Source organism: Aspergillus nidulans, chromosome II (assembly GCF_000011425.1).
Source record: "Aspergillus nidulans FGSC A4 chromosome II".
NCBI classification, from domain to species: Eukaryota; Fungi; Ascomycota; class Eurotiomycetes; order Eurotiales; family Aspergillaceae; genus Aspergillus; species Aspergillus nidulans.
In genome coordinates, this window is record NC_066258.1 from 1,238,851 (window position 1) to 1,251,954 (window position 13,104).

At 51.6% G+C, this 13,104-nt stretch overlaps 6 protein-coding genes across 6 annotated transcripts, besides 1 other annotated feature; 3 read left to right on the plus strand and 3 right to left on the minus strand.

Moving 5' to 3' along the window:
• Positions 1-13,104: part of a sequence feature (contig 1.145 856..176570(1)) that runs on past both edges of the window.
• Positions 284-935, plus strand: ANIA_08238 (uncharacterized protein; the record flags this gene model as incomplete). The annotated part of the gene is made up of 3 exons (XM_676415.1): positions 284-441; positions 504-643; positions 682-935. 3 exons carry the CDS (start codon positions 284-286, stop codon positions 933-935), a joined length of 552 nt encoding a protein of 183 aa, XP_681507.1.
• Positions 1,234-2,236, plus strand: ANIA_08239 (uncharacterized protein; the record flags this gene model as incomplete). The annotated part of the gene is made up of 1 exon (XM_676416.2): positions 1,234-2,236. One exon carries the CDS (start codon positions 1,234-1,236, stop codon positions 2,074-2,076), a length of 843 nt encoding a protein of 280 aa, XP_681508.1. The 3' UTR covers positions 2,077-2,236.
• ANIA_08240 (uncharacterized protein) lies at positions 2,237-3,757 on the minus strand (the record flags this gene model as incomplete). The annotated part of the gene is made up of 1 exon (XM_676417.1): positions 2,237-3,757. One exon carries the CDS (start codon positions 3,755-3,757, stop codon positions 2,237-2,239), a length of 1,521 nt encoding a protein of 506 aa, XP_681509.1.
• chiA1 (protein chiA) lies at positions 4,409-7,343 on the minus strand (the record flags this gene model as incomplete). Its single annotated transcript, XM_676418.1, has 2 exons — positions 4,409-6,753; positions 6,803-7,343. The coding sequence occupies 2 exons, from the start codon at positions 7,341-7,343 to the stop codon at positions 4,409-4,411; spliced, it is 2,886 nt and encodes a 961-aa protein (XP_681510.1).
• ANIA_08242 (alpha/beta hydrolase) lies at positions 9,902-10,977 on the minus strand (the record flags this gene model as incomplete). Its single annotated transcript, XM_676419.1, has 2 exons — positions 9,902-10,508; positions 10,571-10,977. 2 exons carry the CDS (start codon positions 10,975-10,977, stop codon positions 9,902-9,904), a joined length of 1,014 nt encoding a protein of 337 aa, XP_681511.1.
• On the plus strand, positions 11,432-11,996 carry ANIA_11062 (putative L-PSP endoribonuclease family protein Brt1; the record flags this gene model as incomplete). Its single annotated transcript, XM_676420.2, has 3 exons — positions 11,432-11,603; positions 11,679-11,836; positions 11,930-11,996. Exons 1-3 carry the CDS (start codon positions 11,442-11,444, stop codon positions 11,994-11,996), a joined length of 387 nt encoding a protein of 128 aa, XP_681512.2. The 5' UTR covers positions 11,432-11,441.

Genomic DNA, 13,104 nt, shown 5'->3' on the forward strand with positions numbered 1-13,104 from the left:
CGCCGCGAGCGAAGGCGCTAACCTCGTTGCGTTTCCTGAGCTCTGGTTTCCGGGGTGCGTACCAATATCGTCCAGGTACCTACCAACAATTTTGTCTTGCTGATACAGTAGCAGATACCCTCGTGGCAACAACGCCACCCTGGATCAAAATGGGCAAAGCAATACGTCGCAAACTCCATCACCCGCGGCGACAGTAACTGGAATAGACTCGTCGCCGCTGCGAAACGCAACGCCATCTACGTTGCACTGGGCTTTTCTGAGCGCGAGGATGACTACATCTAACATGGCCCAGACGCTCATTGATCCTGAAGGAGAGGTCCTGATCCACAATTACAAATTGCGCCCGTCGGGTCAGCAGAGGATATTTGGAGTGATGGTAATGGACGAGCTCAAGGTCGTGGAAACACCTTTTGGCCGCGTCGGGCTGTTGGAATGTTGGGAGTAAGTTGCTAGCCTTTCAACACCTTTTCCGGCTCCCATTTAGAGATGCTGATGGTTCTTAGACACTTCCACCCATCCATGACCTTTCTGAAGCGAGCACACGCCGAAGCAATGCACATCGGCCATTCCCATGCATGCCTGACTATGGAGGAGCAGGAACAAGCCTTGGGAGGCCGCAGAGGTGAAAATGCCGGGTGTCTGTGTATGCTACCAACAGCGGAGCGTATACGTTTATTCCAGTTGTTGGACGAGCCGCGGCATTTTACCCGTCTGGTCTGGAGACGGCACAAATCTCGGCAAACGCGTCGTATACAAAGCATCCGTACTTGCTTGTTTCTGTGAACACCACGGGATTTGCCACTATTCAGCCGTCTGTTCAGAGGGAGCAATCGTGGGCTGTGCTGGAGCAGATCTGGATTGGCGGGCTGGAGGATGTGCCGAAGGTGATTGGGGAGTTCACCAAGCCGGTTATGAACTCTGTCAATGATTTCTGAGACTCAAAAAAAAAAAAAAAAAAAAAAAAAAAAAAAAAAAAAAAAAAACTAGATGACCTCGGTTTGGAATATCCCCGGTTTGAGATTTAGGGTAGACCTGTTTTTGTTGATTTATATACTCTGTAGATATTGCAGCCTTGGTGCCTGGTTAGATCGCCTGACTTTACTGCGCCCCACGGTCTTTCTCTTTTCTTTCTCTCCAACTTTGCTCTGCAGAAGTCTTCTTCGCTTCCATCATGCTCACCCAGTGACCTGAGCCTCGAGGTGCTCGAGGACCCTTTTACTTAGTGTCTGATTCATGGTAACAAGCGCCAGCGACACCATCTGTGCCGCACTCGACCATGGCGGGGGTGTTCGCTTCGGTCCCCAAACTTTTGCCATCTACTCCTGCGCCCCGCTGCCGCCGAGTATCAAGCAGATCAGGCGTAATGCCACTCTCCACGCCCAGATGAGCAGACTCGCAGCAAGGATCTTAAAGACGCTACCCGTCTACGTGGATCTGCAAGATACCGATGTGGCCGAGCTGGCCTCCCTGCCGGTGCCGGTATCAGTGCCCCGCGACCAACCGATGCCCCCGATCAGGGCCAACGCAATCAACCCTAACTATCTTCCCTGGTTTCTGATCAATGCGGCGACATTCAAGAAACATTGTGTGGTTGGACGAAACTCGGCGGTGGAGTCGTTTCTGATCATCCTGCAGCGGCCCTGGTGTGTCCTTGAGATCTGCTGTTGCATCGAAGCTCAGACTATCGGCGCGGTGCTAGTGCTCGCTAAGTTGGCTGCTCAGATTGACCCCAACTCGTACGAAGCCGCAGTGCAACTGTTGTCTCATGAATTCCGGGTGAGGATAGAGCCGTTGAGGAATTCAGCTAATATCCTCACCTCTGGCGGCACCGAAAACATGCTATATACATCGCAATGCTCGGAGAAGGCAATATGCGACATATATGCAGCCGCGACTCTTGTCAGCTCGTATAATTCGTTCTGGCTGCCGTTGGTATGCTGCTGCGCTATTGACCTACATCTGTCTTTTTCTCATGTCGTGAGGAGGATCCGTGATGATGCTGGAGGGTTGAATGGCGGAATGAACTGGATTGAGTTGCATGGATGTCTTGTTAGGAGAATTGGGGATTGGATCTAACTATATGCCGCTCGTTCTATGATGGTCATGAAGCCACAATATTCGCCAATGGACCATATCCCTATACAACTGTAGAAAGAAGTCACTAGAATAGAGAAACTGTCTTTCTGCCTTTCTGCACCCCTTGGCATTCTCTTTCCGTCAGCTGCCTTACCTCTCCCTATATAGTGTTCTCTTTCTCCATATTGGCAATCCACTGCTCTACGGCATTCTCCATCTGACTACTCAGCCTGAGAGCCAGATCTTCTGTCCCCCTCCTCGCAGCCATCTTCGTCTCCCCCTCCTTTCCCTCCTCAGCTATCCCAATCGCACTTTTCTGATACTCCGCATAGTAAGCCGCCATCTGCTCCCTCAATTTCATCTCGTCTATCCCACTCCGCAACCCACCGTCCGTTTCAACCTTCCGCTGAAATGCATTTATTCGAGCCAAGGCAGGCTGCAACGCTCTGAACGCCGGCATGTTTGGCAACAGACCCAATCCAATCCAATCAAACCCTTCAAGGCGACAAATAGGTTGGATCGCAATCGTGGCGTCAATTATACTCTGTGTCCGCTTCTCTCGGTCCGTTAACAAGGCATGCGGAACACCACCCTTGGCTTTCGTTTGCAGCCACCGCGAGATCTTCGTCGCGATGATCTCCGCCACAGTCGCATACACCAGCACAGCCAGAAACGCAAGCTGCAGGTATCCATGCATATTGACCATACACGCGATGGAGGAGAACGCCGCCAGGGCGCCGGTTACCATGAAACTCCAGTGCAATGTTGACTGAAGTGTCGTGGGCTCGTATTTCCACGTTGTGCGGGCCCATGCTTCCATGTTCTTCTTGGGTCCCTTGAAGATCACCGTCCCTCCTTCAGGACGCTCGTAGGCAGCATACCGTGGGGTCGTATCTTGGTCAATCCGTGGGGTCGAGACGTGCACCATTGGCAGAAAGGTGATCAGCGCTGAGGCGATCCAATGGCTACCGTATAGGAAGAAGAGCGTAAAGGCCCAGATGTCCGCAGCCAGAATACCGATTAGCATCGCGGCGAGAATCATCGCCCCGTTAACCAGGATGAGGGTGTACAGGCTTAAACGAGCGGCCATCCACCACCCCAGCCCAGGATCTTCTGCTAAGCGATTGCGTCGATCTTTCGCTATAGCATGGTCGTGATCACGACCATGAACATCTCCCGCCACTTCTTCATCCCCAATGTAGATAACCATAAAGTCGTTTCCTGGGTTCAACTCCCCGCCGCGAAACGAGATCAACCCACCCAGCCATCCATTACTGAAATCCAGCGGTAGCTCACGGAAAACAAAGTCTGAGCGGACAGGGATCATGGTGATATATTTTGCGCACATCTTGATTGGCGCTTCTAGCGACTTCGACGGGAGTCCCGACGTCACGTACTCAACGAGCATCTGAATAGCCGGTAACGTGCCTCCGACCATCGACATATGCGGCCAGTGGAACACGTCATTGTCGAACTGGACATAGAGCTTTGCGGCACTAGCAGCAGCTCGTGGATTGTGTAGAACGGCTGCGACGCCGAGAGGGTCGAAGGAGACGGTGCTCTCGTTGCGGAGGGTCGCTTTAGGTCCTTCAGAAGAGAATGGATACTTGGCTTCTACTAGCCCCGCGAATAGAGGCACGGCCATGGCCCGGAGCCATGGTTCTATCGCAAGACGCGGCATTGCATCGCGTAATGTGCAATTGGGTTCAAAGGAGAAAAGCGCGGACGAGACGAAGCAAAGGGATTTATTACTTGCTGGTGCTTGGCCAAGCTGCAGAGCTGCGGCTGAGCTGTCAGCACCAAACCGTTACTGGTAAAGACTGACAATATTCAAAGGTAAGGAAGATTTACATTTTGTATACAACTAGAGTGTAGGAAAGACGTTTGACAATGAAGTCATTTGTAATTACAGCAAAATATAACAGCAGATTAGGGAGAATGAGTATAATATAGCCTCAACATACATATAGCTTTAGAGTTTTAGGCTACATCTGATTGGTTAAAATATACAACCAGGGCAGCTTTCCGAGGTTCGTCTACGACCATACCAGAAACCTTCCAATTTATAATTACAAAAATGAAATATAGATCGTTCATCTCAATATGTGATAAGCGGTACATGGATATACAGAGCCCGATTCAGAGAAATACAATAGATACTGGACCATCATAAAAAAAAGCCACCAAACGGTGCTATTCAATAAGACATTATATAAAAAGTCATATAGAAAGCGACACTGACAGACCGGATTGGTTCTAGAGACACAGTAGGTATACATGTACAGCATCAGCATTAAGAAGAGAAGGGCCTATCGTTTTAGGTAGAGTAAATTTACAAAACAGCAAGCAGGGAGAGCGCGAGAGCCACAAGGGCAGGAACACCCTTGACCACATCATAGCGAGATCCCGCACCAGTGAATGTGGGAGAGGCACCACCCTGGGTACCGCTAGGTGACGAGCCCGAGCCCGAAGGAACGGGGACGTGAGCTGATGCCGACGGAATGATGTGGAATGTTGAGGAAGCGTAGGGGTACGCGGTGTGGGCACCGCTGGCACCGCCGCCAATAAGGGGCTTGCTGGTGGTCGCTGAACCAGGAGCAGCTGTGTATTCTTCACCTACATTTGCACCAGGAGCCGGGACCCCGTCACCAGCATTACCAGTGGGTGCAGGGACGACGACGACCGTGGTGGTTGAAACCTCACCCGAGCCGCTGCCGTCACTGGACGGGACCTCGCCAGTGGGCTGCGCGGAAGTAGACTCTTCCGTGGTGGTTGCGGGTGGGAGGGTTAACGTTACCGTTGTCGGGGTGGCGGCACAAACGGTACAGACTGTAACAGTTGTCGTCCAGCCTTCTGGAATATCGGCGGTGATGGTGGGCTGTGCCGGGCTGGAACCGGAACCAGAGCCAGGAACGTCGGTCGTGGGGGCAATAGCTGTAGCGGTGGCAGAGGCCGTACCAGGGCAGTATGTTGACGTAATAGTGGTGGTGATGGTGGTGAAACCTGTCGGGCAGATGCTGGTGTACGAGGTCACGATGATTGTCGTAGTCGTGGCAGGCTCCGTAGTGGTGGGCTTGGCAGTAACGGATCCAGAGCTAGTGCTGGTGGGCTCAGAGTCAGTCGTGCTTGTCGTGGCGGTCTCATCGGACCCGGCGCTGCTGCTTGGTACCCCCGGAGCGCTTGGCGTGGAGGTCACGGAGCCAGTGCTAGTGCTTGACGCAGAATTTGTCGGAATCAAAGGCTTGCTGGTCGAGGCGCTGGGTGTCTGGTTGGCACTGGAGGTTGACACGGTTGAGGTTTCCGTGTGGCCACCGCTAGTTGCGGGAACAGAGCTGGACAAAGTGGACGCGGAGGTGGTTCCGGTAGACACGGAGGAGCCCGGCGTAGGGAAAACCGTCAGGGTCTTGGTTGTCTCAGGCGAGGTCGAAGGAGAGGCAGCAGGTGTGCTGGCTGAGGGGGTCTCCGAGATGCTGGAAGACGAGTGAGTACCGATTGCAGTGGAACTTTCAGAGCAGTCCGTGCTAGTGCTAGTCGAGGACACGAATGTGCTGGAGCTCGAAGAAGTTACCGGAGGCCTAGGAGTCTCTGAGATGACTGGGGTGCTTGACGGGCTGATCGCGCTCGAGGGAACAGAAGAGCTGGTGGCAGGCACAGATGTGCTTGAGCCGGTGAGGCTAGTTTCAGGGCCAGATGATGTACTTGTAGAGATGTGAGTGCTTGTCTCGGAGACAGCACGGGTGCTCGATGCAGAAGGAGTCTCCGAAGGAGTGGAAGTGCTTGAAGAGGCTGTGGAGCTGCTTCCACCAACAGGGCTGCTTGAAGAAAGGGGCGGTGCGCTCGATGAGGTAGGAGTCTTGGTTTCTGAGGGAGTCTCAGACACTACAGGCGTCGACGTGCTGGGGAGGGAAGAGGTCTCAGATGTAGTACTGCTCTCCGATGGAGACGGCTTGGGACTGGGAGTCACGGTCTCGGTGGTGGAAGACGAAGCAGTGGAAGGTGATGGAGAGGGAGTAGGAGTAGTGGTAGACGTGGTGGACGTAGTAGACGTGGTAGGCGTAGTAGACGTAGTAGAGGTTGTAGACGTGGTAGACGTGGTAGAGGTTGCAGATGTAGTGGACGTGGTGGACGTAGTAGAAGTTGTAGTGGTACTTGGAGTAGGAGTCGGCGTAGGGGAGGTGGTTGGAGGGGGATGGTTGGGGTCAAGGTCATACAGGATCTCCCTGATCTTCTCATTATAACCGACACCATCAATCTGATTATTCCGCGCCTGCGTGGCCTCCCACAACATAACACCTCCAAATGTCTCCGGATACTTGTCCATGTACTTCTTCACCAGAGGCTTGACCTCTTCCGGGGTCAAATAATAGCCAAGGTTCGCAGCCGCCCCACTAGCGGGCAGACCAACGTAGAGCTTCGCGTTGGGGTTGGCACCCGCCTTGATAACCTCGACCCAGCTGTCGTAATTGAAACCGTTCTTAGTGCCCAGGACAAAGTCGCGAGCAGAGCAGCCAGGTGTGTTATAGAATTGGACCCAGACAAAATCGATGACGGCGTTCTTGATGGCAACACTAAGCTGCTCATCAGGGATGGAGCACTGGGGCGCGGCGGAGATGTAAAAGGTCTGATCAGGAACCTCCCCGAAGCGCCTGCGGAAACGCTTGATCATGTTGGCGTAGCCTGTAGCAGTCAGCATATAATCAACTCGGTTGCTAGGTAAGCTGCTTACCCTTGCTACCAAAGAATTCGATGTCAAAGTCGAAACCGTCAACCACAGCATTGCCAAAAGGGCGAGGCTTGTCGGCGACAGTCCAGGCGTCGGTGACTGGCCCGAAGGCACCCCAGAGAAAGTCGGCCAACTTGGTCGAGGCATCGATAGTGTCGAACCAGTACGTGGGAGTTGCACCGCCCAGGGACAGGAACACTTTCTTGCCAGCTGCCTGACATTTAGGGATATCTTCCGCGATGTTGGGGCAGTGTGAGTACAGCTGTGAAGCGATGCCATCGACCACAAAGGTATCAGCCCAACATTGATTGCCAAAATCGCTACCAGGCAGCCCAGTCAGAGGGTTCTGTTCAGGGAAGCTATTGATGAATCCGATGTTGATAATGTCGTAGGACGTCTCCGCGCAGAACTCGGCAAGACGAGGTTGGTTGACACCTTGGCCGTAGTAGACGGCAATGTTGGATTTGGCTTCTGCGTGAAAAGCAGAGGCAAGGGAAGCAAGCCCTGAGAGGGCTGAAACGAAGGTAAACAGTTTAGGGGCCATTGTCTGAATGAAGGACTGCTGGCTTAAAGCCAGTGGATGGCAAACTTGACAACGAAAGGACGCAGACGAACGTCTGCTTCTAGGGCCTTACACGAATGAAAGAAAGGCTGGCAAGAGGATTCACATTACTCGGGGAGGCAATGGGTGATATATGGTTGCTACTAATCTCACGGGAAATTGCACAATCAGGCCCGTTAAAGCCTCATAGTCATTGGCCTGGCGAGTGGCACCTATGGACCAATGTTGAGGAGCCATGATATTAGGGAAGTGTGATAATATGCTTAGCGCCTACCTGGAAGATGAAAGTCCGTGGACGACCCGTCCGGTCAGGGTTCGAGTCACCAGGAGGCTCGAGGAGGCCAAGATGGGGCCACGAGCATTGAACCAGCAACTATCAGCAACTATCCGGGTAAAATCCAGCACAGTGGCCGACTCCGTGGGTTCCTGAGTCTTTAGTGGCCGTAAAGGCGTAAATACAATGCGAGGAGCCTTGGTTTCTCCATCAGTAGAAGTGGAGCAGCATAATTGGAGTCTCGACAGTCGGACACTGCCCGAGCGAGCGTAGAGCCGCAAAAAGATCCTCTGTACGTCGAGTCGAATCATCCATCTTCTGTTCTGTCGGGATCCATAAACGTTAGCGAGTCGCAGCAAAGCATTCAGATGATTTAACCTTGGAGGATTTGACATTGTGAGTTGGTTGCAGGCCTTGATGACGCCTATTCTATCATCGGTGTAATTGTGAAGCCCAGATTTGCCACGGACAGGTCCGACCAGTATCCACGCGCAGGATTGATTGAACAAGGATGGTCAGAAAATATGGCTCGCTAAATTTAGCTCAAGTAGAGAGTGGGGGAGTGGAAGAAAATAATAAAGAAGTGTGAAGGCGGAATCAGGAAGGAGAGAGGCCAGGGAATCAGGGACTGCACGGGGATCCGTAAAGGGACAAGCGCCAGAGGGCGCTCCAGGAACACCAATGATGTGGCCGGGCCCCCCCAAGCTTGGCCTCGGTCAGGTTCCTACTCACTCTCGAGAGGTTGACGCGATCAACAAACGTCAGATCCAGCGACGAACATCGGTTTGAACCCGGATCAGCAGATCGGCGGTCTATAGACCATATCTCTGTGTGTCAATCTATTATGGTCTAATCTCTTATAGTATATATTGAAGTATCACATAAAGGCCGTCAACGATTTGGAGCAGCCGAAGTGATTTCCAACTTTCGACTTTTCAATTCAACTCTCGAGGACAGTGCGGAGGCGAGGTTGCATCTAGCTTGGGTATAACACTACTCGGGTGGTTTGACCCCATATGAGTCTGTGACTCCATCAGTCTCCGTTGTCCAGCTCGCTAACTCGAGGGTCCTCCGTTAGCGCCTGGCTTGGCTTCTTGATACAATCGCCCTCCCACAACGGGCCGCTGTTATCATTGGACCTTGAGCCCAGAGACCCCATTCAAGTTAAATTGGCCCTGAGCCTCATTGGGCTCATATGCCCGCTAACGTAGGCAACCTGTGCGAGTGCCTAATTCGACGGGTTCGACCGAAGTTTTCGACCCTTCAAAAGTCCTGTTGGTTTCTCGCCCTGACTCGGAGGCTGAGCCTCAGCCCATCATGCCCTGACATCTGATTTGCTCGGGTTTAGCGTACCCCGGTGGGGCAATAAGGGACCGGAAGAGGGTGCCGTTTATGTCGTTTTAGCCCTGTAAATCCAGGCGACTTCGGACAGCACCAGGCAACAAGTGCTTGCGGATACCAAGTTATGCTCCAGGCTAAGGGAGGAAGGCCCTCGTTCTTTCCCTGATTTCATTTCCCTGATCTTTTATCCACTGTACTCCATAGAGTCGACGGACTCAACCAGCAGTGATAGCGCTGATGCAGGTTCCAGCACCCGGCTATGGGTCAGTTGGCAGTGGTGAGACGAAGCGGTCATGATAATAACCAAGTGGCCTGAACTTCCAATCACTTGGCCGGATTCCTAGTCCTGGTCACCTCGCACGTACAGCGGTCGAACTAGGATGACAGAATTTCGAAAGTGGAAGGTAGTTAACATGTGCAAGAGCACATACGGTGTGCTGCCAACATTCTCGAACTTGATAATGCTGGAAGTCATGCATACATAATATGCACAGCGAGAGTTGAAAGCGTGGTCTTACTGCGATAAGCAGTCCAAGGTCCCAACACTTCCGCCTATCGTATTCTCACAATAGAGAATCATAATGCCCTTGGGAGGCCTATTGACGTTTGCAGGGTGCGCAGAGAGAGCTAATCAGCAAATCAAGAATGATACATGGATGTGCAGTGGAGAGAGCAACCCCGATCAAAATGACCAAGATGTCATGGTTGCCTGGACTGGCTCTGAGCAGAACGCTTTCCGGGTTTCCTCGAGCTGAGGAGAAAGCTACCTGTTTTGTTGATGAGGTCCTCCGGCCTAAGTTCTAGTGGAATTGCTTTGCTGTGACTCTCATATACTGTATTATCTTCCCAGATATAACGTATTTCCTGATGTTGCTTTGCATGACTTCTTGAAGTCTGTCAGCAAAGCCATTCCCAGACTAACCATCTAACTGGAGAAGACTTCTTTCAGCAGGTCACACATCAGCGTTATTGACCGCTTTCCCTCCTTCAGGACACCATCCATGGCCAGAAACGGATGTGGCATGCCCTTCATCACCTGCAAATCGACTTCAACCTCAGCCTGCTTCAACTTCTCCGCATACTGCTCTCCCTCGCTCCGTAATACGTCCAGCTCACCTACCATGATCAGCGCCCGGGGCAGCGCCGACCAATCACCTGTGTAGAATAGCGGACTTGCCTCAGGGTGTGACCAGTCTTTCTCATTGGGTAGGTAGTGGTTGCGGTACCATAGCATCTTCGCGGCCGGCAAAGCTGGCACAAACTCATACCGTCGGTAGGATTCATTATTTGAGACTGTTGCTGTGTTGTCCATGACTGGCACGGAGAGCAGCTGCGCAAGGAACCTGACCGGAGGTGATAACGTTAACGCCTTGTGAGTGATGATCGCAGCTAGGTTTCCGCCTGCTGATGAACCCCCCGTTGCAATTTTGCTGATGTTGATATTTAGGTTTGCCGGTCCGTCCGATAGCAGCCACAAAAAGGATTCCCAGCAATCATGCACCGCCGCTGGCCAGGGGTTTTCCGGTGCGAGACTACAAAACATCCGTCAGTTGTTGAAGACCTAACAACGAATGCGAAGCGGAGGCCAAGATACCGATAATCAACTGTAACGACCACGCATCCTCCCCTACTACACAAGTTCGTGCAGACCACATTCTCCGTGTCAATGTTTCCTAGCACCCAGCCGCCTCCGTGGAAGTACAACATTACGGGCCATCCTCCCTCGGGCGCCTCCCCAATCGGCGTGAATGCCCGCAGCAATATCTCCGGCCCCTCAGTAGCGCGTCGCTTGATGGTGATATCGACTGTCTTGCCAACATCTACAAGTGGTCCGCCACCCGGAATCAAAATACCGCTTGTGCGCGAGGTCTCAACGGGCTGAAGATGGACTTGTTGCTTGTCGATGACGTGGGCGTTGTAGAATGCGACGTACTCAGGATCTAAAAGGTCTTTGACGGAAGGGTGGAGGGGATATGGAGGCGAGGTGCTGGAGATGGACATCTTGTCGATAGGTTGCATCAAGACAGCATAAACTACTAGGATCGCGAGATTGATGGTGGAAGACTTATAAGATAAGTAAGTTGTCTCAGAAGCAGGTTTGAGTTTCGTGTTGATGCAAGGAGGGTTCGACAATTCACCCGCCTCTTTTATCTTCCGTGGAAACGAGTTGGAGAACCAGTAGCTTACTGGGGACGCAGGGTAGTAGGGAATCACTTCCTAAACGCTCTACGCGGATACGAGAAGGCTCGTTTATTGGCTTATTATCTTATTACCATATTGCAACAATGACTAGGCGATAGGCTTATCATATTGGTGAGGGGAGTCCCTAATGAGGGGCACCGGGAACGAGCTGGAGGGTCTCCAACTCCCTTGCATAACAGTCCACCTGCCACAATAAAAACCGCTTCTCCTCTTCGTCCTTCTATCTACACTTCACATATACTAGGTAGCGAAAAATCGTCATCATGGCCTCGAAAACCCCAGTTCTGACCTCGAAAGCCCCCAAGCCTCTTCCAGGTATCTACTCCCAGGCCATCAAATGCAACGGCATGGTCTACTGCTCAGGCGCTGTCGCCATGGATGCTGAAACAGGAAAGATCATTGACGGTGATGTTAAGGCTCACACTGTAAATTTAACCCACTCTCTCTGGTATATCCGCGTTGGATGTGAATCATGGCTAATAGGTCATCTTTGCTTGTAGGCACAATGCATCAAGAACCTCTCAGCAATCCTCGAAGAAGCTGGAAGCGATATCACAAAGGTCGTCAAGGTGAATGTGTTTCTGGCAAATATGGATGACTTTACGGCTATGAATGAAGAGTACATGAAGCACTGGGGGGACGTTAAGCCTGTTCGGACGTGAGTTTTTCTTTCTCCTCCCTTGGGCAATGATTTTCCACCTTTCCTGTGTTTAGCATTCAAAGATCGCGCTAATGTCTTTCATTTCTTTAGGTGCGTGGCTGTCAAGACATTGCCGTTGAATACCGATGTTGAGATCGAGTGTACTGCTCACCTGTGAAGTCCTATTTCTCGAGTTAGGATGCCGACACAGAGCATACAAAAGAACTAGAAAAGAAAAAAGATTGTTCTCTGGTCCATGCTTGGTGCCATCTGGCCATGTGCTGTAGCCCGCTTGCTATGTGTTTTAGCTAAGGGTGTTTGAGCGCATTTGTGCAAGTCGCCTGTCAGTAAGCGCAAGCAAAACCGTGTGATTTATTGAATCAGAGGCGTCATAGGTTGCTTTTCAAGCCTTGACAATCATAGGAGGAGCAGCATCAATTGATCGTCATAGAAGCTCGTGTCGATTCGACGGAGAGAATAGTGAGGGATCGTTTCGTTTTCTGTTTCCTGTAGTTTCAAGATGAGCGATTAGTCCCTTCATACCTAAGCAATCAGTCGACAAGGGATTCCTTCAATAGCCCTTTGAAACCAACAAAGGGAGTATGGTTGAATTACAGGAGAATCATTATCACGTGTTCCTTCCTTCCTTCCTCCCTTATCCCACCCTCGACTCTCCTTTGCTTTCTCCTTCTCTTCTCCCTTTATCCCTCTGCCATTACCCTACATTCTGCCACTTCAACAATGTCTCAATACCTACATTGCCAGAGTGACACTATCCCAATGGTAACATTTGCCCTTGACTTGATGCCACGCGATTGTCGCATCACTCACATCGGAATGGTGCCCTGTTACCCTAGAATCAGGGAGAAGGGCCCTAGCTAACGATCAGCTCAACAATGGTCTTGATACGTGGGGTCTGCTGTGTAAAGGGCAACTGATTCCTGAATACCAGGTTGTTCAAACCTCAACTCTTGCTCTAAACCCTAGTCAGCTGTCGCCGCATTCCTGACCCAGATGTCAGGCGCTTTCCGCCGAGGGGAATACTTGCTGCTCCTCCATTCCGATCTCCCATGCTCGCGTTGACGCGCCTAGAACCTGATCGATATATACTTCTAGTAGTGTTTGCCCTCGTTCTCTCGAATGCAGCGTTTTATTTTCTGTCGGTCCTATCTAGTGAAGGAGAGAAAGAGAAAAAAAAAAAAAAGCAACACTCTTGAAGGCTCCTATCACTTGGAGAATTGCCAATCATTATTTTTCCACATACATTTATCCTCCTCAACAGTGGT